Source organism: Panulirus ornatus, chromosome 13, assembly GCF_036320965.1.
Source record: "Panulirus ornatus isolate Po-2019 chromosome 13, ASM3632096v1, whole genome shotgun sequence".
NCBI classification, from domain to species: domain Eukaryota; kingdom Metazoa; phylum Arthropoda; class Malacostraca; order Decapoda; family Palinuridae; genus Panulirus; species Panulirus ornatus.
In genome coordinates this window covers 52,357,683-52,384,960 of record NC_092236.1, presented here as the reverse complement: position 1 = coordinate 52,384,960, position 27,278 = coordinate 52,357,683, and the positions used below count along the sequence as shown (strand labels likewise).

The window sequence follows — 27,278 nt, the reverse complement described above, 5'->3', positions numbered from 1 at the left end:
CATGTCTTACCCCAGCTGCTTCACTTCCCATTGTCCACTCCATTGACAGCAGGTTGAAAATTTGGTAGGCCTCACAACAGCTGTAAAATATATCTACCAGAAGCATTACATGCACCATGCCACTGACATGGCATATTGATGTGAATAAAACTTTATCTGTTTTTCATTTATTTATGGGATAGCAAGAACTAATGATAAAAAGCATACTTTTGTTGCTTTTTTAACAAAAGTTACCATATCATGGAACATTTATTTTTTTTCATGGTAAAAGTTATCCTTCAAACATCTCACCAATTACCTGTTGGTTGCTTCATTTGAATTCAAAAAACCTGTGGCATCATTCACAAATGAATAATTCAATTCTAATGATTGAGAAGAAGAAGATTGGTACTAAACCTCGGCCCTAGGTAGATAAGTGATATTAACTGCCGTGGTATGTTACACTTAGTACTCTTAAACTGTTATGACACTTGATATTTACTATATATCATAATAACCTGATTAGAATGGCATCCAAAAAACTTTTCTTCATCTCAAAAAACACACAAAATACAGAGTGAATTTTCAGATCATGAAGCAGTAAGTTGTGGTATTTAGCAATTTAAACTCAGCCATGATGGTAAAGTGAATAACAAAATACATTACAATCCAATGATATAAGCTCTCAGACACTGTGCAGATGAAGATTATCACTAAGCATATGCATGGAGCAGTGGTAATGAAAAACAGCTTATGATTTGGACTCATTTCCACTTGACATAAAAGAGTAGCAACACCACACTCAGAAGAGGTAGGAAATTTTAATCATAAAACAGTTCAACTCAAATAACATGGGGCTTTTTAGAAATCCATCAACTTTGCTGCTCATCCAAAAAGTATGTAACTGTTCAAAGTACATTTGTTTGAAGTTCAGAGATGATAAATGGAAGTCTGAAGTACTGTGAGGAATAGTAGGTGTTAGACATTTTCAATATACATATATCTTGAGTACCAACAAATCTCAAAGCACAAAGTCTAATCTTTCATCCCTTCACTATCACAAGAGCTGAATAATCCATTTAGTTGGTTTTTAATATCATTTCATCAGAGACACAGTGCAATAACATTCCTTTATCTTTGGCTCAAGTATTTAAGATATTTTCACAAAATTACACTTGTTTTGCTTTTATTCATAATGTTGATTAAGCTGGTCTGGAATCACATTCACATAGAAAAACCTGACATCTACCAGGTATTAACACCTGTGAAATATCAAATATTAAGAAAGAAGTCTGTAAAGTTTCATTAAAGTTACAACTAAATAATCTACCAAAGCTGCACTTCACAATCACTGCACCATCTGCTCATCCATGACTTTTGCAACCCATTCTGGATGTGCTGTATTAATTTTTTCAATTATTCCATTCACTTGGAAACATAGAGACTGGATTTGTTTGTCCCACTGTGGAAGAACATCACGAGCTTCAAAGTGTAAAATTCCATCAATCTGTAAGGAGAATGATATGTCTTAAGTTGACAAAGAAATTGGAGTAAACTATTTCTTAATTCCATATATCAATTACCACTAAATATGCTAATAGCTACACTGGTCTACTGATTTCTCCACTAAACATCCCCTAAAAAATCTTATTCCTTCATGATATACCCTCTTTAGATTCCCTCATTCCACTTTCTGAACTCCCTATTGCAAGTCCCTGCACACTACATGCAACCTATATCATACTTTTCTACAGCATTTCTTTCTCAATAATCATAAAGAGCTGGCATAGAATTAAAATTAAATAACATTTACATCTTTCCTTCCAAAGCAAAATGTAAGCATAGAAATATCTATGTTTGCACATCACTTTTTCTTTCATCAAAATTTGCCTAAACGAATGTATGTACTTCCCGAGTTACCTGATCAATGTAACCATTCATTCGTCCTTCTGTGATCATCTGGCTGGCTATCTTCTCTGCCTTAGCTGGAGAAATTTGGAGAAGAGCTCCCAACTCAGAAAATGTGATATTGTTATAAAGTTTACTAGCTGCTAACAAGTTATGTTCTGTGACTGCTCTATCCAAGATGGTAGAACCTGAAAAAGAGAAAGCAATTATCTTTTCTCCATGATTAAGAAATATAATTTCTAACACTCTGCTCCTTGCCTTTATATAATGGCACAATAAAAGCATTCTACCAATACTTAGGGACCTCAACATAAGCAATACATATAGTGAAAATCTTAACTAATCAATCAACAACACAATCACACCCTTCTTAAGAAATCCACTCCAACTGCTTTGCCAAACTTCATCTTATGCAAAGCTTTCACCATCTCATTTTCTTTACACCAAACCCCTTTCCATGACTCTCTCCCTATGCATTCCTTCATATCCAAAACATCCCACATCTGCCATCCTATCTTTGAACACCTTTAACAATCCTTGAAAATGCAACTTCATCTCTTCACATGTTTGTTATCACTTCCTCACCTGCCCCTTTCCCTGATAATTTCATTTGTTCTATTGTTTTCTTCACACTTATTAAACTCTTTCCAAAGAATTTTCTTAATTTCCCTAAAGTTTACTGATACTTACTCACCCCAACTCTCTTTTTCCCCTTTTCACCATCCTGCACCTTCCTCTTACTTCCTCCTGCTTTCTATCTACCTATCTATCCATATCCCTGATGCCCATTCCCTCCAAAAACTTCCATCAAGTGAATGGCCATGGCAAAAAGAGTCTCCACTTACCCTATCCTTACATGCCTCATTTGCATACATCATTCCATGCATTCTACCACCATTCTCTCCCTCCATTACTCTTCCACTATACTTCACCATGTCAAAGGTGGTCTTCCTCTCACACCAACCCTTTAATCATACAATCATACCAACCCTTTAATCATACAATCATACACTTTCCTTGTAAAATCCCCTTCTTGCATTCTTTCCAAATGCCCAAATCACCTCAAAGTATTATGTTTCTCCCACCCTAAAATTCATTCCCTTTGCATTCCCTCCCACACCAAATCTCTCATACACCCCCTCATTTCTTTCTTCATTTCATCTAGGAATACCTAAAGTTCCTTTCAAATAGTTCATTCCCACAGCCTGGATTTTTTACCTCGGTGACTCATTCCATGCCCTTGTTTCAGTTGCATAATTCAGCGTCAGGAGGCCTATGCTGTCCCTTAATCCTTTTTTCACTTCCACAATTACACCTCTACCCCTCATCATTCTATTCCCCCTTTTCTCTTCTGCATCATCAAACTTACCCATGAAAGCTCCCAAATACTTAAATTCTCTCTCTCTCTCTCTCTCTCTCTCTCTCTCTCTCTTCTCTGACACTTTTTTCTCACTCTATAGGACTTTGCAAAATCTACACTTTCATTCTGTTTCCTCTTAAATGTGACTTGCACTTATCTCCAATCACCCATGCTTTAACACATCATAAAAGACACGTACCCTCCTGAAAGTCCTCTTCATTCTCAGCAAACAACACTGTATCATCCAAAAACAGGCTTGTAACCAGCCATCATCCCTCACCACCGTACTTCATCTCTGCATTATAGTTTCCACTTTAATCTCTCAATTTACTTGATCCATTATATATTAAAAAGCCATGGTGACATCACACAGCCCTGCCTTACATGTATAATGAAACTTTCTCCCAACTCTCCACCCACTCTTACAAATGCATTTGCTCCTCTATAGAAGGCTTTTGCATCATCCAACTGTTATCCCCTAACCCATATATACTTTACTTAACACATCCCATAAAGCATTCCACTTGACTGTCTTATACTTTTGCCAGATTGATAAAAGCTCCATACAGTTTCTTACCAAGAAGAGCATAGGCAATACTTGTGGTATACACAGAAATACCTTGCTCAGAGGATTTTAGCAAATGGATGTGGAGAACAACAGCAGATCAAAAGCACAGTTACAGAGCACAAAGAAATTCTAAAGCAGATGGTTTTAAGCTGTAAGACTCAAGATCCATGAGGCAAGCAAAAATATTACAAGTAAGCACAGACACCATCCTCAGGGAAGAAACAATAATAAACACTGTAGTTGGTCATTTGATAACACAAGCAGGGCTACCTTGAACAGTTGGGTTTCAGAGAGATCAGGGAAGGAGACAGACAGTTGTTGTTCTACAAGGAAGGGTTTGGACTCAAGGTTGTGAGTGTTGTAAACATGAACAGAATTAGAGGCTTAAAAAGACTTCAGAAACACTTACCATCTGACGTCGTAGCTTGCTGATGAGGCTGAAGCATATTTTGAAACTCAGTAAGTTCATTGTGGCGGATGATGCGGTCAAGATGCATTTTCTCAAGAATATGATAACAAGGCAACTTCTGACAACGTTCATCTTTAAAGAGAGTTCCAAGCATTCTGGACCGTTGCTGACCTTTCATAAAAATGATTCATGTAAATCAGCTTACTTCACAAACATATTTATATGATATGATAAAATATAAGGTGTTAAACATTAAAATGCGCTTCATAACGATTTCTTGGCAGACAAATGAAATAATATGTATTTCATAAAAGCACAGTAACCATGGGATGATGCAGTCAAAATGCATCTCCTTACGAATATGATATCATGGCAACTTCTGACAATTTTCTAAGCATTCTAAACCGTTGCTGATCTATCATAAAAATTATTACTATATAGCAGCTTATTTCAAACATACAAATGATAATATTTACTGTCTCATGTATATGATATGATAAAATCTAAGGTGTTAAGGATTAATATGTGCTTCATAAAAATTCCTTGGCAGACAAACACAATAAAGATGTATCTTATAAAACCACAATAACCAGAAATTTTATCATCTGCAAACATACACAATAAGGTACATGGTCCTCGTGAAATCTCTCTGTATGTGCAAGGGGTCTACAGTAATACTTGAAAGGCTACTTGAGATATTAATTAGAGTAGAAGAGGGTGACTGTCATGCTTATTTTATGATAGGAGACTGTGATTACTGCATTTAAACTATAAACCAGTCTTAGAGATGAGTGAGATTTATAAAATGTTAGAAAAGAGAAACAGAAAGCCAAGAACTGGGTGCTGAGCTTGAGGTGAGATTTCATTAAAAGGACATTTTTTGTTGCACTTAAAGAGGATGCATGACCAGGAACATGAGCCATAGTTCTTGGTGGAATGGGTGAATTACTTGTATAGGATACTACTATTATCCCTTGACTTGTGGTGATTCAGCTTGATACATTTTGCACTAGAGGCAATAGGAACTAAGGTACCATTCTTGACTTGAGACATGCATCTTGAGGCCAATTTTGAAAAAACAAATCTGTTTACCACTACAGGTACACCACCGATTTTCTGGTAACTGATGGTTTGGCACCTCCTTAAGTCCGGACAAAATCACGTGAGGTAACTTGGAAGTTACCGCAGCCACCAGACTAGTTTACTGGGTGGACACAGATGGTGATGTGTGTAGGGTGTACTTATTTACATTCTTTACGCTGCACTCAATGGTGGTCATACCGCAATTCTGTGAGATTTTTTGCTAATTTTGCTTAAATTCAATCCTAGCTATGGCCTCTAAGACATATGAGAGTGTCGGTCATGGTGTCAAACGTAAACATCAGTCCATATCGATCCAAGATCAGTAGAACAGTTGAAAAAAATGTACTGTCATGTTTTGGTGCGTAAGCTGTGTGACATCTACAGTATTGGTTCATCAACTGTTTATGATATAAATAAGCAAAGGGAGAAAATATTGAAATTCTATGCAGACAGCGATTCCAAGAAGCAAATGACGATTAAAAAACTATGAAAGATGGTAAGAGTACTGAGCACGATCGAGTTATGATGGAATGGTTTCGACAGCATTGGAGTGATGGAGTGGACTTGTCAGGTAGCATGATAATGGACCAGGCTAAGTTGTTCCATAAAGAACTTAAATTACAACATGAGCGTGACTATAGTGAAGGATGGCTTCAAAGATTCAAGAAGTGTCATGGAATTTCCAGGAATAAAGCGTGCAGAGAGAAGCAGTCTGCAAACCACGAAGGAGCTGCCAAGTATGTGGATGAACTGCGAAACTCGTAGCTGATGAGCAACTCCTTCCTGAGCAGGTGTATAATGCTTAAGAAACTGCATTATTCTAGCAATGCACACCTAGGAAAATAACAACAGAAGACGAAGAAGACCCCACAGGATTCAAACAGGGGCATATCTAGGGGAAATAGCAACTATGGCAAGCACTGCAATTGTGCCTCTCTCCAAAAATATGACACTAATACTTTATATTTTTATTACCTACGCCAAGGAGATTGTGTTTTTACTGCCGTTTGTCTGTCTCTCTGTGAGCAACTTTCAACAAAAGTTAAGAACAAATTTTGATGAAATTTTCAGGGAAAGTCAGAAATGACAAAAGGACCAATTGATTAGATTTTGGGAGTGATCCGAATCATTGTCAGGATCCAGGATGCCATTATGGAAATATCAATTTTTGTGAATAGCTATTGAACTAATAATGATATCAATGTGATTCCAAATACCAAAGATATGTTTTCACGGTCGAGAAATCTAAATCTTTAAGATCCGAATCATTGTCTGGATCCAGGACGCCATTATGTCACTGGTGTCCCCCTTCAAGTAGCGCCCAGGGTACCTGCCCTACCTGCTATACCCTAGATACACCACTAGATTCAAAGAATCTAAGGACAGACTTACCATCTCAGGGTGCTTAAGCATTTAATATTTATTCAATCTAAATTTGTAGCAGTCCATGATATACTTTAGGCACATGGGAGATGTATAATTAATGGGTAAGAGGTGTGTAGATGAATTATCATTATGTGACCAAGGTTGGTCCAGCAAAATGGTTAATCTGACAAGGCTTTGGAACCAAGGGTGCCGGAAAATTGGTAGTGTACCTGTATATATTCTTAGTATGACAAAATATTTTCCTTTAATGATGTGCATATATCAAAAGCAATTTCTGTACTAATCATGCATTCTTTAATAATGCTATGTGTAGAATATCAAAATTCTTGTTTCAAAATATGGCAAATTCCCAAAATCCATGGGCCAACAAGTTCAAGGTTACCATTATCTTTGAGTATCAGTTTCCAGAAAATAATATGTCAATGCTTACCCAATGTTTATACAGCGCACATTTACACATACAACAAACAAATAATATCTTGAAGCTACATTAGGTAGGCAAAACATTCTGTTAAGGTTGCAAAATAGTCAGACAATGATAGTATCTGACTTGTGGATGAATGGAACACGTTATGAAACTGAAAACACACATTATTCAGAAGTTTAAACTGCATGATTGTACAGAAAATTCATGAACTGAGACCCCACAAGTGTTCAGCTTAGTATGACAAAATATTTTCCTTTAATGATGTGCATATATCAAAAGGAATTTCTGTACTAATCATGCATTCTTTAATAATGCTATGTGTAGAATATCAAAATTCTTGTTTCAAAATATGGCAAATTCCCAAAATCCATGGGCCAACAAGTTCAAGGTTACCATTATCTTTGAGTATCAGTTTCCAGAAAATAATATGTCAATGCTTACCCAATGTTTATACAGCGCACATTTACACATACAACAAACAAATAATATCTTGAAGCTACATTAGGTAGGCAAAACATTCTGTTAAGGTTGCAAAATAGTCAGACAATGATAGTATCTGACTTGTGGATGAATGGAACACGTTATGAAACTGAAAACACACATTATTCAGAAGTTTAAACTGCATGATTGTACAGAAAATTCATGAACTGAGGCCCCACAAGTGTTCAGCTTACTCCCCATACAATACAAAAGCATAATCACAAACATAATTAAACACAAAGACAAAAAGTAGAAATATAACATATATGAATTCTTACCTGCAGATGCTAGCACAGTACAGATCAAGGCTTTTTTTAGAGCTTCCATTCTCTCATCTTCATGAATAATTGGCCGGTAAGATAACTCATTATAACGCTGTGCTGCTTCTATGAACTTACGTCGATAATCCAAAACCCTTGCATAGCATACCTTGTAATAGATTTGCAACTGCTCATTCTTTGATTCAGCCTGGAAAAAATATACATATCAAATCAAGAAAAGCTAATACAGAAAAAAATAATGCTATCCTACAAATCTATATAACATTCTCAATAAAATCAATCAGCTATACATTGTTGACTAGAATGTATTTCCTTTTTGGGTCCTGTGTTTTATACCCTTCTTGTACCCTTCTACACCACTCACTTAAAATCAAATACTAAATAATTGAAATGCTCTACTTTCATGCTATTTTGTGTATAGACAAAGTCAAGCAGTGATGATGCCACCCACCTTAGATATTGCATGCTCCATTATGTGCTAAAACGAGTTCTCCTGTTCACATATGGGGAACATGTACAGTATCTCCATGTTTTCCTGTGCATCTTAGTCCTAGCTGTTTATTTCCCTGTAGTTACTGTACCCCATTACTAATAATTTACCACCTTCACTGAGAGATTGTCTTGCCAGCTTCTCACCATCCTGATTGCCCTGTAAGTGTCATCAATGTAAATCTGCTCTAGATACCTTAGGCTGATTAGCTGCTCTTTAACCAGAAGTTTGTGCCTGAATTCATGGAAAAGTTTCAGATTGTCTCTTACTTTGTCAAAATGCTTGTCCACAATGCTCTTTCAAAATCAAAATCTGTCTGTTCATTCCTCCTTAACCAGCAGTAATAATTCCTTGCTCCTTTGATGAATTTGCTAGCTGGTTGCCAGTTTGTTTATGTGCGTAATTACCTACTTCAACATTTTTATGATAAAACTGTGGGACCCCATCTCATTAACTTTCAATGCCATTAAATAAACTTTTATAGACCTTCGTAAACTGCCAGCATCCGTGTCTCCTTAGTTAGTCTACTCCAACCATCCACCATCCTAAAACTAAACCAGAATCTTTTGACACCCTTTCTAACTAACCTATAGCCCTAATTTTTCTCAAAGCCTTTAGTGCTACATCTTTTATCCATATGACTGAATATTTGAAGACTGTTACCAGGTACCCTGTCCTTCTCTCCTAATCTCTTTGGGGGAGAGTATTGTAGCCCTCAGTCTCTCATGGTACCTCTGTCCTCTTAATTCAGGTACCATCCTCATTGCTTTTCACTATATCTTCTCAATCAGATCTTTGTGCTCTTTGAGTGCAGTGTCCAGACTTGCAAGGCATATTATAAGTCTGGTTTAAAAGCGTAAAGGTATTGTGTATGTAATTAAGTAATTGTACTGAATGGGGAGGAAGTTTTACATTTTTAAGGCTCCATTTCTTGAACATTCTTTACTATCATAAAACATGCTATCTGCATTACCTTTTCCTCAGTCATTCTGTTCCATTCATCCACCATTCTTGTACTACAAAAATACTTCTTCACAACCTTTTTAAAATGTTTCTTGTTTAATTTTATGTTATGCCCTCTACTTGATCTATCCCAACATCTCTCAAGGAACTGTTCATAGTCCACCTTATCAAAACTCAAACGATGAGATCAGATAAAACCTCACTCTTCTCTCTTCTCTGTACCTCAGCTCTCTTACTTCAGGTGTGTGTAAGTTCATGCCAGTCTGTGCACATGTGTGTGATATGTATATGTTCCTTAGTATCTGTTAATCTGTGTAGGTATAAGTAGAAAAAAAATCACAGCCCCTGCAGCATCACAAGCAAAAGCAATTATGTAATGGCTTTATAGATAAGGACAAATGATATATCCCATCAGAAGGAAACTGTTACATTCTGGTCCACCACACACCTGCAAAATGCTGGCACGATTAATATAAGCTTCTCCCTGCACTGGATCATCATCCTCAAGATAAAGGCGAGCAATCTTGAGGTATGTCTCAAGCTTATAGTCCACACTGTACTGTCTGAAAGAAAAAAAGGAGAAAATCAGTAATACTGCAAACACAATTCTTCATCTGACTTTATCATATAAATTAATATTGGAGCTACTTTCAAAGTAATGTCATTCTTAACATCATGAACCTCAAAACCAACAGCATCCAATTCTGGTGAACAATAAAAAATAGTCACATTTCCTGTACTACCTTAGCCTCAACATATAAAACACTTCTAACCCAAATCACCAACAACCCCTCTTCCAAAATACATACTAATGAAGCATTACTAAAAAAATTAACCATAAACCAACCACATCCCTAAGAAGGACAGCTATGAAAACCCTATACAAAATCAAAATCCTGAAACTGCTCACACTTCACCCCTACTAGCTCTTGTAACTAAAAACAATCCTAAAAAAACTTACTGCAACAGGCCTTGACAACATATCAAACTTTCACATATAAACTGCAGGCTACTTGCAATCCAAGCACTGGAAAGCATCTTCACAACTCCTGGTTGCACAAAATATTCTAAATACCTGAAAACTTGCCAAAAGAGCACTCATCCTGAGTCCTTCCAAACCATTCAGATCCTCTCCCTTTCAATGCCTTACATCGCAACTACAGTATCATCAATATCCAAGCTCTACAAGAAACTGACCCACAACAGAGTCAACCAAAAAATCCCAATCTCATCCACAGAGCACACAAATCTCACCTTATACATCCTTGATGGTATCAATCAATAACAACACCCCTTCCACAATACTTGTCACAAGATAACAACTGAGCATTCAACACCATCCCTAGGCATATCCTAACACATACAATATTCAAAAACCCTTCACAAAGTGACAAAAAATGCTCAGCCAACTTTATATTTGGATACCATATCAGCTGTGGAAAGGGAGCTGTTTTGGTGCATTACACATGACAGCTAGAGACTGAGTGTGAACAAATGTGGCCTTTGTTGTCTTTTCCTAGTGCTATGTCGTGCGCGTGCAGGGGATGGGGGTGCTATTTCATGTGTGGTGGGGTGGCAACGGAAATGGATGAAGGTAGCAGGTATGGATATGTACATGTGTATATACGTGTATGTCTATGTATGTATATGTATGTATATGTTGAAATGCATAGGTATGTATATGTGCATGTGTGGGTGTTTATGTATATACATGTGTATGTGGGTGGGCTAGGCCATTCTTTCACCTATTTCCTTACGCTACCTCGTTAACGTGGGAGACAGTGACTAAGTATAATAAATAAATACTATACCAGAAACAATCACAAAAGCTTCACTTCTAATATCCTTAAAATGTATAATGGAGATCCCCAGGGAGCAGTTCTGTCTCTAAACCTTTCACTCTCTTCCTATATGATCTGCAATCACATCCCACATACCACTCATATGTACACAAACTGATGAACACAATCAAACAATAACAAATATGCTATACTATATCATACAATCTAAACATTAATTTACTCAAAACACAATGTCTGCATCCTCACAGAAATCCAATATCAGTCTCTAAACCTGTGACAGACATGAATCCATCATGCAACCTCCCATTACCCTAAATGGTCAACCAATCCCACTCACCAAAAAATCCAACCATACTAAGTATCACAAATGACACAAATGAAATTTACTCCCCACACCACAAACAACAACACAAAGGCAGTATATAAATTGAACACCCTCAGAACACTTACTGGCACCATATTCAAGCAAGAAAAAGAATCACTCTACAAACAGTTCATCTACTCCACCCTAACCTATGGCTCACCCATCTGGTCATCCAACCTTTCAAAAGCAAATATAACAAAACTGCACATCATACAAAAATGAGCATTCAAAACAATTCTCAGCTGCCTTAACAACCATAAATATTCAACATCTGCTCTATGAAATGAAAACACTTCCAGTATAATTCCACATCAACATGCTTGGCATCTAGTTCTTTGCAAAGGCAAAAGACAACACTCTACCCGAAACACATCATGACGAACTATCAACCCCCAAGAAGAAATAAAAAGCATACCCATGCTTCCCATTTTTACAAACTTAACTCAAAAATCCCCCTCCCTCTGCAACAATTCTGTGTCTTAGCCTTTGGTGCCTCACCCTTAACAAGGCATAATAATAATAATAATAATAATAATAATAATAATAATAATAATAATAATAAGAAGAAGAAGAAGAAGAAGAAGAAGAATTCATTAAACGACAAAAGTGTTACAAGGCATTTTTGCATTCTAAAATACAAACAAAATCTTATCTCATAAAAGATGCAGACAAATACTGATTAGAGATAAAGGCACTTCAGAGTAAGGTACCAATATAATGCAAAAGAGCTATTTTCTGTATGAGTGTGGAGGTTTGAATGGAGAATCTGGTCTCATATGAAGACTGAACTTAATCTATCATCTGATATTACTACTCAGTCCCTAAATTACTGGGGAGGAACCAGTACATACACCCATAATTAATACACAAAGTGAAATAGAAAGAAGTATTTAAACTATCATAAGAGTTCATGCTTCATATCAATATACTGAACAAGAACTGGGGATCTGTATGTGTGAAATGAGGCCATATACACCTGATCCACCCCAAAGATATGTGAGACAAGAAGAAGATAAGAGTTAGGACGTATATCATCTACAATAAATGAACTATTTCCTGAATTCTGTGTGGGTCACCTACAGGTCATTTTTCCTTGGTACCACTGTCAAGCAAATATTGTAAGCTTACTAAAGAATGTACATACTTTTGCCCTGTTTCCAGAGGAATTCCCGTGAGAACTGCTGCTGCATCTCTCCATGAAGATTCTCGTTCATATATATCTGCCAGGTGCTGTCTTATGCTTGCTACCTGCTCCTCAAAGCTAATAACACGTGGCTGTACCTAATGACAAACAAACACAATGTGGTGATAGCCCTAATGATTTGCTGATCTGTATAGCAAACCATACAAAAACTAGAATATAGTGATGAATATGAGAACGTGCTGAATCATTTGTACGGCACACAAGACAATGAAACAGACTATAAGTATATCGAGGTTCAGTGCACAGCAAACCACTTAATGTGGGAAATTAAATTATCTATATGAATTACAAGACTGAAGGGAAAAGGATTTTGACTCAAGAAGCATATTAAACAATATATATATATTTTAATGGCCTTTGAACAACAGCTCAGATATTTCCTAATATTTCATGAATAAAACTGCAATTACCCTTAAGGCACATTCCTAATTTCAAGTTCTATTACCTTACAAGAAAATCTTCAAGAATGGACAATAAGTTAAACAATATAAACTGCTAGACTTTCTTTTTTATCATATGTGAGTAATGCACAACTGCTACTGCTGTACTTACTTTGTCAAGTGTAAAATGTGCAACTGTCTTTGCAACATTATCTGCCATAGATGTGAGCTGAGTAGAAACATCGGATAAAAGCTGACGTGAAATTACCAGGCTTACAGTCTCCTTTACAACTGCAAAGGAAAATCAATAAATTACACACAAAAGGGAGTAATTATTTTTCAATAGCAATTTACAAAATTTTCCTAGAGTAACAAATTAGGATGGTGGTATCCTAAAGAAACTGAGACTTACGATTCAGCATAAACAATTACCAGTATGAATAAATGAAGGAGCTGTGCCCCTTGTGCTCATATCTTCTACCATAAGATAATTTGGAAAAACAAGATATTCACTAACAGGGTCATTTAGACCTAGGACACTTATTCAAGTTTCAGGGATAATACTAGGACCAGGAACATCAAATATGTATATGGCCCATGTCTGGCAGATTTAAGTGCCCAAACCATAAATTGAGACAATTGCACACCTCAAGTGGGAATAGAAAATCTGAGAAGGGCAGCTTCTAAGCATGATGCCTTATGAAGGGGTCATTTAGGCTACTGCAGCTCCTTACAGTTAGTAATATACATGCAGTTCTACATACTTTGGTTATGGCCAGGGAAAATACCTGACTCAATGGAAAACCTAAATTCTCTGGTGAAGGGAAATTTGAATTAAACTCTAAAAGATTATCACAAATACCCTAAGTAAATGCTTAGGAATAATCACACATTTATCACAGAAGTGGACTCTGCTACATAAAACCTTGAGGTCCACTAAAATTTTTTCTCCTTACCAAGGTTAACAAGGTTTGTTAAAAAAAAAAAAGTGTTTAACACAGTTGGGTAACCACCAGGTCCACATCATAGGCCTAAGATAGAAAAAAAAATAAACAAAAGTATTGCAACCCTCTAGGTGAAGCTACAACCTCTTGCAAGTGAAAAGCATGATATGCACGAATACAAGAAAGGTACTAGGAGCAACAACATGATAAACCCTTTCCTCTGCTACCCTAGAGTATCATCATTAGATTAATCAGAGAATGGTACTGGTTCACTTCCATATCGCCCAAAGATGACTCAAGGATATGAACTGATCCTTTCCTGTCTCTATCCAGGACAAGAATGACATCATTCACTATCACTTACTAGTAATGATGATGCTTATCATTTAACTGACATGCTGGTAGAACTCTTTTGGAGGGGGGCCCCTTGATCCAGCGTGAACAACCCATCATCACCAAAAGATCAACTAGTTTATCATCAGGATATTAGCCAGGGCAAGAGGAACTTTTTAAAAAATCAAAAGCGACAAAAAGCTATTAAGTGAACTGTTATCAAATCAGGTCAAATGGGTCTAAAACCTTTTGACTTGGGTCCTGTCTCAAAAATTCAATATTCTTACTGGAGAAAAATATGTGAAACAAACAGCAGAAGGTACAGAAACCAAACCAAAGGAAGCCCTGAAAAATATGCCTTTCTAAATATATACTACTTTTCCCTATACAAAAGCTTGGCCTTGCTGAAGGTATAATGCTGATATCATCCCTCAAGGATGGCCCTGTCTCCTACTGCTTGTGGTGCATTTACAGTCAAGGTATGGGGGTGCCAAAGTGTAGGCCAACTGTGATCCAGACCTCCCACCATGACTTGGGAGTTTATCTTTGTCTTCATGAAGCTCCTATCACTGCTAACCTTGCAAAAAACAGTATCTTCCAAACAGATAAATTACCTTTACCTCAAGAAACTGAAGCTCCTATCACTGCTAACCTTGCGAAAAACAGTATCTTCCAAACAGAAAAATTACCTTTACCTCAAGAAACTAACAGCAGAGCTAACTGTCTAACAAGACTCTAATCAAGGTCAGTGGGGTAGAACCCACATCAAAGGTTTCAAATAAATGCTGCTGCTCTGATATTGCACCACTAAACTCCGTATATCTGTGTATTCCCCCTGCAAAGGGTCTGTACACTGAAATCCCTCAAGAAAAAGGGAAATACTCGAGATCAGTTTGGTTGCATTATAGGGCTTTACCTATCAACAGTCATTCTATATGAATTGTTTACTGCCTCTTTCCATATTGTTTCAATAACTTTTACATATATATGTTTCTATTTCATTTTATCCTCATCAACAAAAATCAGTTCAGTACCTGATATGATAAGCTTCATAAGGTGCCATAACCTACTATCCAGTAACATCCATAAAAAAAAGTAACATTACAGTCAAAGAAAGGAATTTTCAAAGCATTGTGAGCTATACAACAAAAATTTTGTACTCACAAATACATATACTATCTATCTAATCGCATAACTGCAGCACAATTATAAGACCAGTCAAATGACTATCATGGGATAATATAAGATTAGATGTTCTTATATGTTATCTGCTGAAAAATCTAATAATGAACTACAATAAACGTAGAATCACCTCATAACCCCATGCAGAAAAGACATAAGGTGTAAAAGCACTGATTGGAGGTGGAAGGATGGAGTGAAAAAGATTTTGAGCGATCGGGGCCTAAACATGCAGGAGGGTGAAAGGCGTGCAAGGAATAGAGTGAACTGGAACGATGTGGTATACCAGGGTCGCCATATTCGCCATTTCCCACGTTAGCAAGGCACCAATAACAACAGAGGACTGAGCCTATCTTACACATTCCGTAAAACATGACACCAAAGTCATATATGGCAAAGGCATTTGCTCTGTCTGTGTACATTACAACAGTATTTTGCTTGTTTTCTAAAGCCCCTCCAGTTTTACTGAAGTACAGTAAAGTGATTAAGCAAATGAAATAGCCTGGATAAATATCTACATAGTGCACTTGATCAATAAAGCTGCAAAGATTGCACTGGCCTGCAAGCCACAACCTTAAATAGTCCGACAGACCAAAAATACAACAATGCACCATGGTTTGAACAAGCTGTGAAGATACAGATGGGCCTCTAAAACTGATGTAGGATAAGGATGTAGGAGAAAATATGCCCTGTAGAACATTCATTCATTACTTTTCTCCTATGAGTGAATACATCCCAATACTTAACATGGATATTTGTGGTTTTGCAGTTATTGCACGATTCTTATACTTCAAGATGTCTTCTGCTGAAAGAGTATCCCATACCCAGCAACATCTATCACTACAGTGAAACTGAAAATAGCAGGTAAGTATCTGGGCCTCAGACAGATACCGTATTACAAAACCTATATAACAATGAAGAAAACAAAACATTGCTAAACCTCAATAACCAAACTGAAACCTAGTCATCCTTGCTCTGTGATATCCTTCAAGACAAGATGAAAGTTAAGACAATTACCTTGTGGCACATCCCTTCAGGCAGGGATTACAGTAAAGTGACAACCACCACCAAAGCTTATTTTTTTTTGGCATTATTAATCTATGCAACCATTATGCGAGAGGCCTACTTATAAGCACATCTATAGGAGCAAGTTAACAATACAAAACAGTATCTACCTCCACTTATGGAACCTTTGAATAATGCACATGAAAGTCACCCCAAATTAGTCTACGTTAAAAGAATCTTCCTTAACTGTGTTTACCATTTGTAGAAAGGGACAATGTTAATATCTGATGCATATTTAGACTAGAAAGCTACATTCAATACAATGAGAGATGAAGAGCTGTGACTCAGCACTCACTTGCTTCGATAAATGCCTGAAGTCCATCAGCCATGTCATTTTCATTGCCAACTTTAAGAATGGAGTCCAAGACTGCACGATACCTGAAAAATAACTTAAATCAATAAGCTGCACACAATATTCACTCATGATGAAAATGATTCAACTTAGTATTCCTTCAAAACCAATTCAAAATACCATGACTAATCTAATTAACACACTGGTATTGGATATCTACTCAATACAGTTGGTTTCATTACCTTCCAATCTATTCAAAGCACTTACCAAGTTCTTTCATTCCTTCATATAAAAAAGGTAGCTCCTAGAATGCCTCCACAAAACATTCTGTGTACAGACATCATACATAACTTGTATCTGGCCATCTTTTGGTAGCATATTCCTACACTCTGTCCCTCTGTTTAATTTCAAGTATCCTGCTGTTCTAAATCCAATTTCTTTCCCTTGCAAAACAATTTTTTCCCCTTATCTCAATCTAAAATATGTCTATCCCATCTATAGCCACCACACTTTTCCTGCATATAAACCTCAGGTTTGAGCTGAATGTCAAGCTTGCGCTAGCTGAATCCCCAATTCAGACTTCCCATATTCATTGTACATGGTCTGCTGGCATACCAGCTATTCCACATCGCTATTCTAATTTCAAAACTAATGATGAAAGCAGTATTATTTTCACCCTCCTATCACCCCCCAAAGTTTCTTATAATTCATGCTTAACCCCCATGATGGGAGGCATCAGAGATATAGGCAGATGGATGGAGAACTTAGCCTTCACCAAAATCTTATGTATTAACTAACCCCATTTTCTCTCCCTCATACCACTACCACTAACAAATGAATAATATTCAGAGATCAGTTTTAAGAGTGAAAAAAGAAGATTCCACACTATTTGCTATTTACAATAGCAACAATGATTTCACAAGAGCATAACACATATCATAATCCTAGAAAATGTGCATCCACCAACTGAAAATTTACCTTCTGAGGATGATGACAAAAATATGATGTTTTGAAGAGGAGAAAAGTACACATGAGCATTATGGTATCACCATATTTGATACCGTTCAATATGAATGAAAACATATATCCATATCCTGCATGTGTTTCTGTAATCACATCAAACTATAAAAGCATATAAAGCAATTTATTAGTTAAAAGATGTGTGTTATGGTTTTGAGAACTTCTTTCTACTCTTAAGGGTTAGTTGTTAGGTATAAATATAAGGTTATAAAGTGTGGGTTTTCATTAGCACTATTATTTCTAACTTCTTATCCTCTGGTAATATTTCAGCAGCAAGGGGGATATGAAGGAGTTTACTACCAAACTGAGATTGAAAAATGTTTTAACAACATTTATAAAATGGGTGTAGGTCACCAGAGGAACGCCCTTGGTTTCTATCTGGGACTAATACTCCTCTTAATCTATGTGAATGACTTGTCTGGATGGACTCCTACTTAAATATGTCTGCATAAATCACAAGAAAAGTAATAAGCATGACAAACTCAATGGATGCCCAGGTCAAACGCACAGGTTCGAATCCTGGTTATGAAAGTCAGTCCCCAGTCAACCCAGTAGTTCATCCATCCCTAGAGGGGTGGTCAATAAAATGGGTACCTGGCTCAGGTTAGGGTATACACATGTATAGCATTAATGGGATGGCCTCAGCTACCTGTGCCATCTCAGTGAACATAAAAAAAATCTTACAATAGGAACTAAATAGACTCCAAAGTTGGTCTCGCATATGGTTTATGATATTCAGCCCTAGCAAATTTAAGGTAACGAGGATGAGACAAAGTGGAAGACCTCAATATAAGCTTCAAGGTTCTCTGTGTGAGAAGCACTTGCGAGTCAATATCATCTCTCACCTGTCGCTAGAGTCCCACCTCAGAAGAAAGGTAAAGAAGGAAAACTGTCTCCTAGGAAATATCAAAATAGCCTTCAAGTACATGAATAAGGTAATATTCAACAAGCTGTTCACATCCAACATAAGGCCAGAACAAGAATATGCTTCTCAGGTTGAATGACTGTACCTGATGATGCACATACAACTAACAAAGAATGTCCTAAGAATGACAACAAAGATGGTATCAGAATTAAGAAAGATGATTTAAGGGAGAAACTACAGACTTTCAATCTGTCCACCTTAGAGAAAAGAGAAGAATGAGGGGTGACCTAATCACTACCATTAAGCTTTGAAAACAGGTCGATGACGTGGACAGTAAACCATTCTATGAGAGATGTAGGACAGAACAACATGAGATAACATGACATCAAGCAACAAACTTGTTACAAAAAAGTATAAAGATGGACTTTTATAATCGGTGAATGAATGAAATAAAATGATTCAGGATATGGCTTTATGCAGTCAGAGTACATTGTAAGTTAAAGAAATGGCATGATAGCAGAAAATGTTCAAAGTATGGGGCCCCATGAGTGTAAAGGTTCCTCCCATACAGTACAAATAGGAAATATATTAAAATATATTCATCTTACTTGTCATGATCTTTATGGGAGCCACCAGACGAAACTAGAGCCTGCAGCTGCTGACGGATCTGCACAGCAAAAGCCATGATGATAATAACAACAGACAAACAGAAAATTGAGTTCTTTCTCTATTACTTTTCGTCGGACAGATTATTTTGCTTTTACTTCCTTCCGGTACCACAAAATTTACTGAATGCTAGAACCCTCCCACACCTAAGCCGACCAAATGTTATTCCTGAGCGTCAGCTGGTTGTTGTCAATGATGCTCGTAATGTCGTCATTGTTTATCATTCAAATTTACTTTATTTATTTTTTTCCAGCATAAGAGAAACATTAGCTTAGTAATATATATATATATATATATATATATATATATATATATATATATATATATATACCTTGATATGTTTTCCTGGCGCTACCTCACTGAAGCAGGGGGTAGCGATGTCGTTTCCTGTGGGACGGGGTAGCGCCAAAATGGATGAAAGCAAGTATGAATATGTACATGTGTATGTATGTATATGTGCATATATATATATATATATATATATATATATATATATATATATATATATATATATATATATTCATTTATTAATACTTGATCGCCGTTTCTCGCGTCAGCAAAGTAGCGCCAAGAAAACTGAAAAAACTGGAGGAAGTGAAGTGTTTGAGATATAGGGAGTGGATTTAGCAGCGGATGGAACCATGGAGCGGAAGGGAGTCACAGGGTTAGGGATGGGGCGAAGGTTCTGGGAGCGTTGAAGAATGTGTGGAAGGCCAGAACGTTATCTCGGAGAGCGAAAACTGGTACGTTTTTAAGAATAGTGGTTCCAACAATCTTATATGGTTGCGAGGCGTGGGCTATAGATAGGGTTGTTCGGAGGAGGGTGGATATGTTGAAAATGAAATGTTTGAGGAGAGTATGTGGTGTGAGGTGGTTTGATGAGTAAGTAATGAAAGGGTAAGAGAGATATGTGGTGATAAAAAGAGTGTGGTTGAGAGAGCAGAAGAGAGTGTATTGAAATGGTTTGGTCACATCGAGAGAAAGAGTGAGGAAAGATTGACAAAGAAAATATATGTGTTAGAGGTGGAGGAAACGAGAAGTGGGAGACCAAATTGGAGATAGAAGGATGGAGTGAAAAAGGTTTTAAGCTATCGGAGCCTAAACATACAGGAGGGTGAAAGGTGTGCAAGGAATAGAGTGAATTTGAGCGTTGTGGTATACCGGGGTCGACGTGCTGTCGATGGTTTGAACCAGGGCATGATAGGCATCTGGGGTAAACCATGGAAAGTTTTGTGGGGCCTGGATGTGGAAAGGGAGCTGTGGTTTCGGTACACTACACATGACAGCTAGAGACTGAGTGTGAATGAAAGTGGCCTTTGTTGTCTTTAGCGCTACCCTACAGAGTGTTTTCATGTGTGGCGGGGTGGTGACATAAATGGATAAAGGCAACACGTATGAATTTGTACATGTGTATGTATGTATGTATATGTCTATGTATGTATATGTATGCATACGTTTAAATGTGCGTGTGTGGGCGTTTAAGTATAAACATATGTATGTAGGTGGTTTGGGCCATTCTTTCGTCTGTTTCCCTGCGCTACCTCGCTAACACGGGAGACAGCGACAAAGTATAATAGATAATAAAACAATATATATATATATATATATATATATATATATATATATATATATATATATATATATATATGTGTGTGTGTGTGTGTGTGTGTGTGTGTGTGGATGGGCCATTTCTTCGTCTGTTTCCTGGCGCTACCTCACTGACGCGGGAAACAGCGATTATGTATGAATACAAAATGAATATATATATATATATATATATATATATATATATATATATATATATATATATATATATATATATATCCCTGGGGATAGGGGATTAAGAATACTTCCCACGTATTCCCTGCGTGTCGTAGAAGGCGACTAAAAGGGGAGGGAGCGGGGGGCTGGAAATCCTCCCCTCTCGTTTTTTTTTTTTTTCCAAAAGAAGGAACAGAGGGGGCCAGGTGAGGATATTCCAAAAAAGGCCCAGTCCTCTGTTCTTAACGCTACCTCGCTAACGCGGGAAATGGCGAATAGTTTAAAAGAAAAAGAAATATATATATATATATATATATATATATATATATATATATATATATATATATATATATATATATATATATACACACACAACACAGGATGTCCCAAAGAAACGTACTCACTTTTTGACACCCTATAACTCAATGATTTTTTTTTCTGGATCTGAAAAAAGAAAATAAACTGAGTTTTATGGTGTCAAAAGTGAGTAGATATTTTTGAGACACTCTGTATATATGTTTCATGAAATAAACTGTGAAATACAGTTGCTCTAGCATTTAAGTGCACTTAAATGACATCAAACATCTGATTATACATCTAACGCCAAGGAAAGACCCACCACCTTCGTCGTATGGTTGCTCCTGATATTTGAGTGAAAATATTCAACATCATGATTTGGCAGTGAATAAGAAATTAGCTTTAATATTTTACTTTTTTGTATATTTTCTTTAAATATTCCTATAGAATCTACTTCATTAATTGCTTGCTATTGCTTGGTTAAATTAAGCGTAGCTTAGCAGAACGTAAACATTGGAGCGAACAACTATATTTACAATGCAATATTTCTTAATCAGAATTAAAATGTTTAAGGCCATCAGTAAAATGAGTTTAAAATTGAATAACCATAAATATTTTTTTTGAAATTTTCAGTCAAAATATTTCTAAAACACATTTCGTGGAAATCTAATGTATATCTTCTTTAGCCCTCACAGTCCCGTGACTACAAATAAATTCAATATGAAAATTTTGGGTCATCTTCCGTAGCTTACGTAGGAAAGAAAGAGTTTCTTCAGTAAATGTACGGCGGATTTACGTATGCGGCTCTCTTGTCAAATATACTATAAGAATAACCATATGCATTATTTTCCGTCCCTTATCGTGTCCAATGTTTTTGGCGGAAGTACACGGCTTGAATGGAGATGGCGGGAGTGGAATTCAAGGTGCCACATGAAATATTAGCTTGGAGGCTATTTACAAAATTTTAGATTTCGAAATTTATTTTCATCAGCTCATTTATCTTATGGTTATCTAAGGAGTACAGATGTAAAGTATAATCAGATATATTCTAATATTGGTGCCTTTAAGTATAATGTTGTCAGTACATATGGCACCATAGCGTGGTGCGCACCAGCAGAGGACTATGGGATTGTAATGGTGGGCGCGTGAGTTTGAACATCCTCAAAATGCCACATAATAACCCTGGTAAGTGCCCTAGTGTCAATGGTTAATGCGATGGGACGCATGTATGTCGCAAAGCTAAGGGATAGAAGAAATCGAAAATGCCAAATAGGCGCATGTATTTCCAGAATTAAGCCTGGTCTGGCCAGGTAAATTGACCCCACACCCATGTAAACACGACCTAAAATAGCGATAATCAATGAAAACAAACCTCAAAATACACGTATTAATAGACTCTGGCCTCATTTGACAAGTTCAATTTCTTGCCATTGCAAACCATTCAACATCTTCTTTCACTGTCATGGAAAATAGGGATAGTTATATAATCAGGGAGTGAGAAAATCTCCGTGATATGGGGACGGGTGTCGGGATCTAGGATTGTCGGCCGAATGGGGGCGCGTCTTCCAACTTGGATAATGGACTCCTGTTAGTAGCTTTCAGCTTGTCTTCCAAGTGTGCTTCTTGGAACTCCCGTATGGGTTTGTGCCTGACGCCAGGTTACTCTTGGTGGTGTCTGGAATGGCTGTCATATGGAAGGGGAGAGGTTTGGGAATAATGTTGGTAATCAAGATTTAAGTTTTCTCAAGGGAAAAAAACTAGAATTTGACTTTCTTCCAAAAAACATCTGGTTTTGTTGTTGGTTATAACTGCTCTCTCTGATATTTCATGGGTTATTGTCAGATATAATACAATATGATGATCATTGAAGATAAGTAAACTAAGACTTATTTGTTGTCATGGCTCATGAATGTTGGTAGATGATGAATGTGAACCTCCACTTACCTGCATAAGCAAAACTCTAATTTTTCCAAATGGGGAGCAATCATGTGCAGTGTGCACTTTGATGCTGATGTCGTAAGTGATGTTGGTGGTGGGTTTTGTTTAATTTATATCCAAGATTGTGATTTCACTTGCCATCATACTTATGAATAGATAAAAAGATAATTGCATTAGCTAAAACGATATGGCTGTATTAGATTATCAGAAATTCGATGGTAATGTTATAAATCTGCCATTGCTGGACACATGGCCCTTTCAGGTATGGACAATGTTGATGTGGGTTGGTTGCTGCTGATATAAGGTGGGCTGTGCTTGTTATTGTTGATATATTCCTGTGTTGATGTTCAAGTGTTTTGAAAATTTTCTAATGAATTGTTGCATGACTTACCTTGGTAGCAGGATTTTGGCTTTACTTTGTTATTGCTTATGGGAAAAGCTGCTATTTGAAAGGTTTGGCACAAACGTGAAAAGTCCTAAATTTTTGGTTGTGATCTGTGTGTGCTTTTATTGTTTGTGTAATGTAGAGTTTGGTGTGTATGCCTATCTTTGCCATTATAAGAAGAGAATTGTTTTCTTGATGCTGTTTGATAATGAATCCTGCTGCCTTAATGTTTATATATTCAGGTTTACTATAATATGTGTCACATTGCTGCACAGTACTCCAGTGAGGCCTTGCAAAATGTTTTGCAAGCTAATATTTGTGTTTTGGATATAATGATGTATGTTCCATTTGTTGTCAAAGTGGATGGCTTGATATTTTGTTTCTTATGTACTGGAGGATGTGATTTTATGAGACGTAATTGTACAGGATGGGTTTTATAATCAGGTGATGTTGAGGAAGTAGCATTTTTGCAGGTAAAGGCACATAGATATGTGAAGTCAAACAAAATCAGTTTCTTATGGTGGTATAGTGGTGAGCATATATATATATATATATATATATATATATATATATATATATATATATATATATATATATATATACATTTTTTGCTTTGTCGCTGTCTCCCGCGTTTGCGAGGTAGCGCAAGGAAACAGACGAAAGAAATGGCCCAACCCACCCCCATACACATGTATATACATACGTCCACACACGCAAATATACATACCTACACAGCTTTCCATGGTTTACCCCAGATGCTTCACATGCCCTGATTCAATCCACTGACAGCACGTCAACCCTGGTATACCACATCGATCCAATTCACTCTATTCCTTGCCCTCCTTTCACCCTCCTGCATGTTCAGGCCCCGATCACACAAAATCTTTTTCACTCCATCTTTCCACCTCCAATTTGGTCTCCTACTTCTCCTCGTTCCCTCCACCTCCGACACATATATCCTCTTGGTCAATCTTTCCTCACTCATTCTATCCATGTGCCCAAACCATTTCAAAACGCCCTCTTCTGCTCTCTCAACCACGCTCTTTTTATTTCCACACATCTCTCTTACCCTTACGTTACTTACTCGATCAAACCACCTCACACCACACATTGTCCTCAAACATCTCATTTCCAGCACATCCATCCTCCTGCACATATATATATATATATTATGTAAATACATATATGTGTATATGGGTGGATGACCCATTCTTCATCTGTTTCCTGGCACTACCTCGCTGACACAGGAAACAGTGATTAAGTATAATGAATATAATAAGTAAATATGTATGTGGAAAGTTAGCACAGTATGAGTGTCGCATGTTTTATGGACAGTGTAGCTCAGGACTTAAGAGCATTGCTTTCTTTGCTAAGTGTATGGACAAGGTTCACAGCCTCAAGAAAAGAGGCAGCCATACATCTACCCGGAAACTAAAAGCTCCTTCAGATTTTCATATGTTAGTAGATCACTGTGGGTCCATACCTTGAGTCTACATGGAACTCTTTGCTGTAATGTGCATTGAAACTTATTATGTGGCTTTCACACAAAGTGGTTCTGGGGCTGATGCCACCTGGTGCTTCTTCAATTTAGTGGCTGATTGAAAGGGTGAACAGCATAGGTATAACATCCCAACTGTTGTTGAACGTGGAGACTTAATGCAGTGGGTTAGGGAAGAGAGCAGCCAGATGCCTAATACTGTCACAGACAACAAGGCCTTTTCAGACCTCCCTTGACACCTTTTATGTGGTGCTTACATGTACTTCTACCAAAGCCCCAAGGTTGTGGTGTATAGATAAAACAGCAGTATATGTTGAAATATGTACTGCAATTCACATTACAGTGTCATTGCTGCTATGTGGCGGCAGGTAGTATTGATAAGTTAAAACAATTAACATGCAAACTGTTGGGTTTTTGTATTTTTTGTATTCTAATTATCACAAACCTGGCTGTACAATGCTTTGCCACATAAACTTTATGAAGAATTCTAAATTACAAGATATAGTAGATTTATCTTTAAATTACTCATATGCATTTTCAGTACTGAATATTTATAAAAAGGCAGTAGAATTACAGTCATGAAAATATGATGTAGAAGTATAGAATTTACATTCCTGATGTAAAGAAAAACAGTAATGATAATAATAAATCTCCATAGAGCAAACATGAGAGGTAGTTCAGTCCCAGTAAGAACAGTACCAAGTTGAGTTATATTTACATATTATGTTTTCTCATTTTCACATTGACCATTGTTAAAAATATGTGATTTACCATCATGAATCTTGATGTCATTTTGTTTTATTTTTTCCTAAGAATATGATTAATTTAGATTTTTATGTTATATTATTTTTTTTTATTATACTTAGTCGGTCTCCCGTGTTAGTGAGGCAGCACCGGAAACAGACGAAAGAATGGCCCAACCCACCCACATACATATGTATATACTTAAACACCCACACATGCTTGTATACATACATACACATATACATATTCATACTTGTTGCCTTCATCCATTCATGTCGCCACCCTGCCACACATGAAATAGCACTCCCCTCCCCCACATGTGCAAGTTAGTGCTAGAAGACAACAAAGACCACATTTGTTCACACTCAGTCTCTAGCTGTCATGTGTAATGCACTGAAACCACGGCTCCCTTTCCACATTCAGGCCCCAGAAAACTTTCCATGGTTTACCCCAGACGCTACTTCATGCACACGCAGGGGGAGGGGGGTGCCATTTCATTGTGGCGGGGTAGTGGCCGGCATGGATGAAGGCAGCATGTATGAATATGTACATGTGTATATATATATATATGTCTGTGTATGTATATGTATGTATACCTGGAAATGTTTAGGTATGTATATGTGTGTTAATGGGCGTTTATGTACATGCATGTGTGTGTGTGTGTGTGTGGGTGGGTTGGGCCATTCTTTCGTCTGTTTCCTTGCGCTACCTTGCTAACGTGGGGGACAGTGACAAAGTATAATAGAATATAGATATTAATTATTAATATCCCTGGGATTAGGGATAGAAAATACTTCCATGTGTGTCATAGAAGGTGATTGAAAAATATCCTGGTTCTTTGTGCAAAAAAATACAAGGAGCAGACTGAGCCTACCAGCAAAGATAAAGTAACTATTAATTTCTCTGCTTTTTTTCAGACAAAGATGTTGGTGAAGGGGGAAACACAGTATTTATTGATGCATCTGCCCTGGGAGAGTTATCAAGTCAGTTTACACAACAAGACCTTGAAACCCTCGTAGGATTTAACATCCAGGCAGCAGACCTTGAGGCTCTTCAGGAGGCAACAGAAGCCCATGTTAGTAGAGAATTCCATGTTTTTCCCTCATTTTTTTCTGCAGGTTTCTGTCATGTGTGATCCAGACTGGTTTATGAACTGATTTTTTGTTTCTGATCTATCCTGAAGTAGGTGGGAAAGTACATGAGAAGC

At 37.0% G+C, this 27,278-nt stretch overlaps 2 protein-coding genes across 8 annotated transcripts in view; one reads left to right on the top strand and one right to left on the bottom strand.

Annotated features, from left to right (window-relative positions):
- Positions 1–151: 151 nt before the first annotated feature.
- CSN4 (COP9 signalosome subunit 4) lies at positions 152–19,637 on the bottom strand. Its single transcript, XM_071668914.1, has 9 exons — positions 19,391–19,637; positions 16,901–16,983; positions 13,257–13,375; positions 12,645–12,781; positions 9,783–9,897; positions 7,879–8,068; positions 4,225–4,395; positions 1,900–2,075; positions 152–1,486 (listed from the first exon to the last, which is right to left on the bottom strand). Exons 1-9 carry the CDS (start codon positions 19,465–19,467, stop codon positions 1,328–1,330), a joined length of 1,227 nt encoding a protein of 408 aa, XP_071525015.1. The 5' UTR covers positions 19,468–19,637; the 3' UTR covers positions 152–1,327.
- Positions 19,638–22,384: 2,747 nt separating this feature from the next.
- Positions 22,385–27,278, top strand: part of LOC139752886 (protein lin-54 homolog) — a 111,070-nt gene continuing 106,176 nt past the window's right edge. For 2 of the 7 annotated variants that reach the window (XM_071668913.1, XM_071668907.1), the window contains exons 1-2: positions 22,387–22,691; positions 26,989–27,146. In XM_071668913.1, coding sequence (XP_071525014.1) covers positions 22,673–22,691; positions 26,989–27,146 — 177 coding nt within the window. In that variant the 5' untranslated portion in view covers positions 22,387–22,672. Of the gene's footprint in view, positions 22,692–26,988; positions 27,147–27,278 lie in introns of all 7 variants that reach the window. The other 5 variants (XM_071668912.1, XM_071668911.1, XM_071668908.1 and 2 more) reach the window with 5 other exon arrangements.

Bases quoted from the DNA above. Each gene is read 5' to 3' on its own strand.
- CSN4 (XM_071668914.1), bottom strand. From the start codon at position 19,467: ATGGCTTTTGCTGTGCAGATCCGTCAGCAGCTGCAGGCTCTAGTTTCG. The intron at 12,782-13,256 runs GTAAGTACAGCA...GTTTGTCATTAG, and splicing joins CACATTTTACACTTGACAAA to GTACAGCCACGTGTTATTAG. The intron at 8,069-9,782 runs GTGTGTGGTGGA...TATTTTTTCCAG, and splicing joins ATCGTGCCAGCATTTTGCAG to GCTGAATCAAAGAATGAGCA.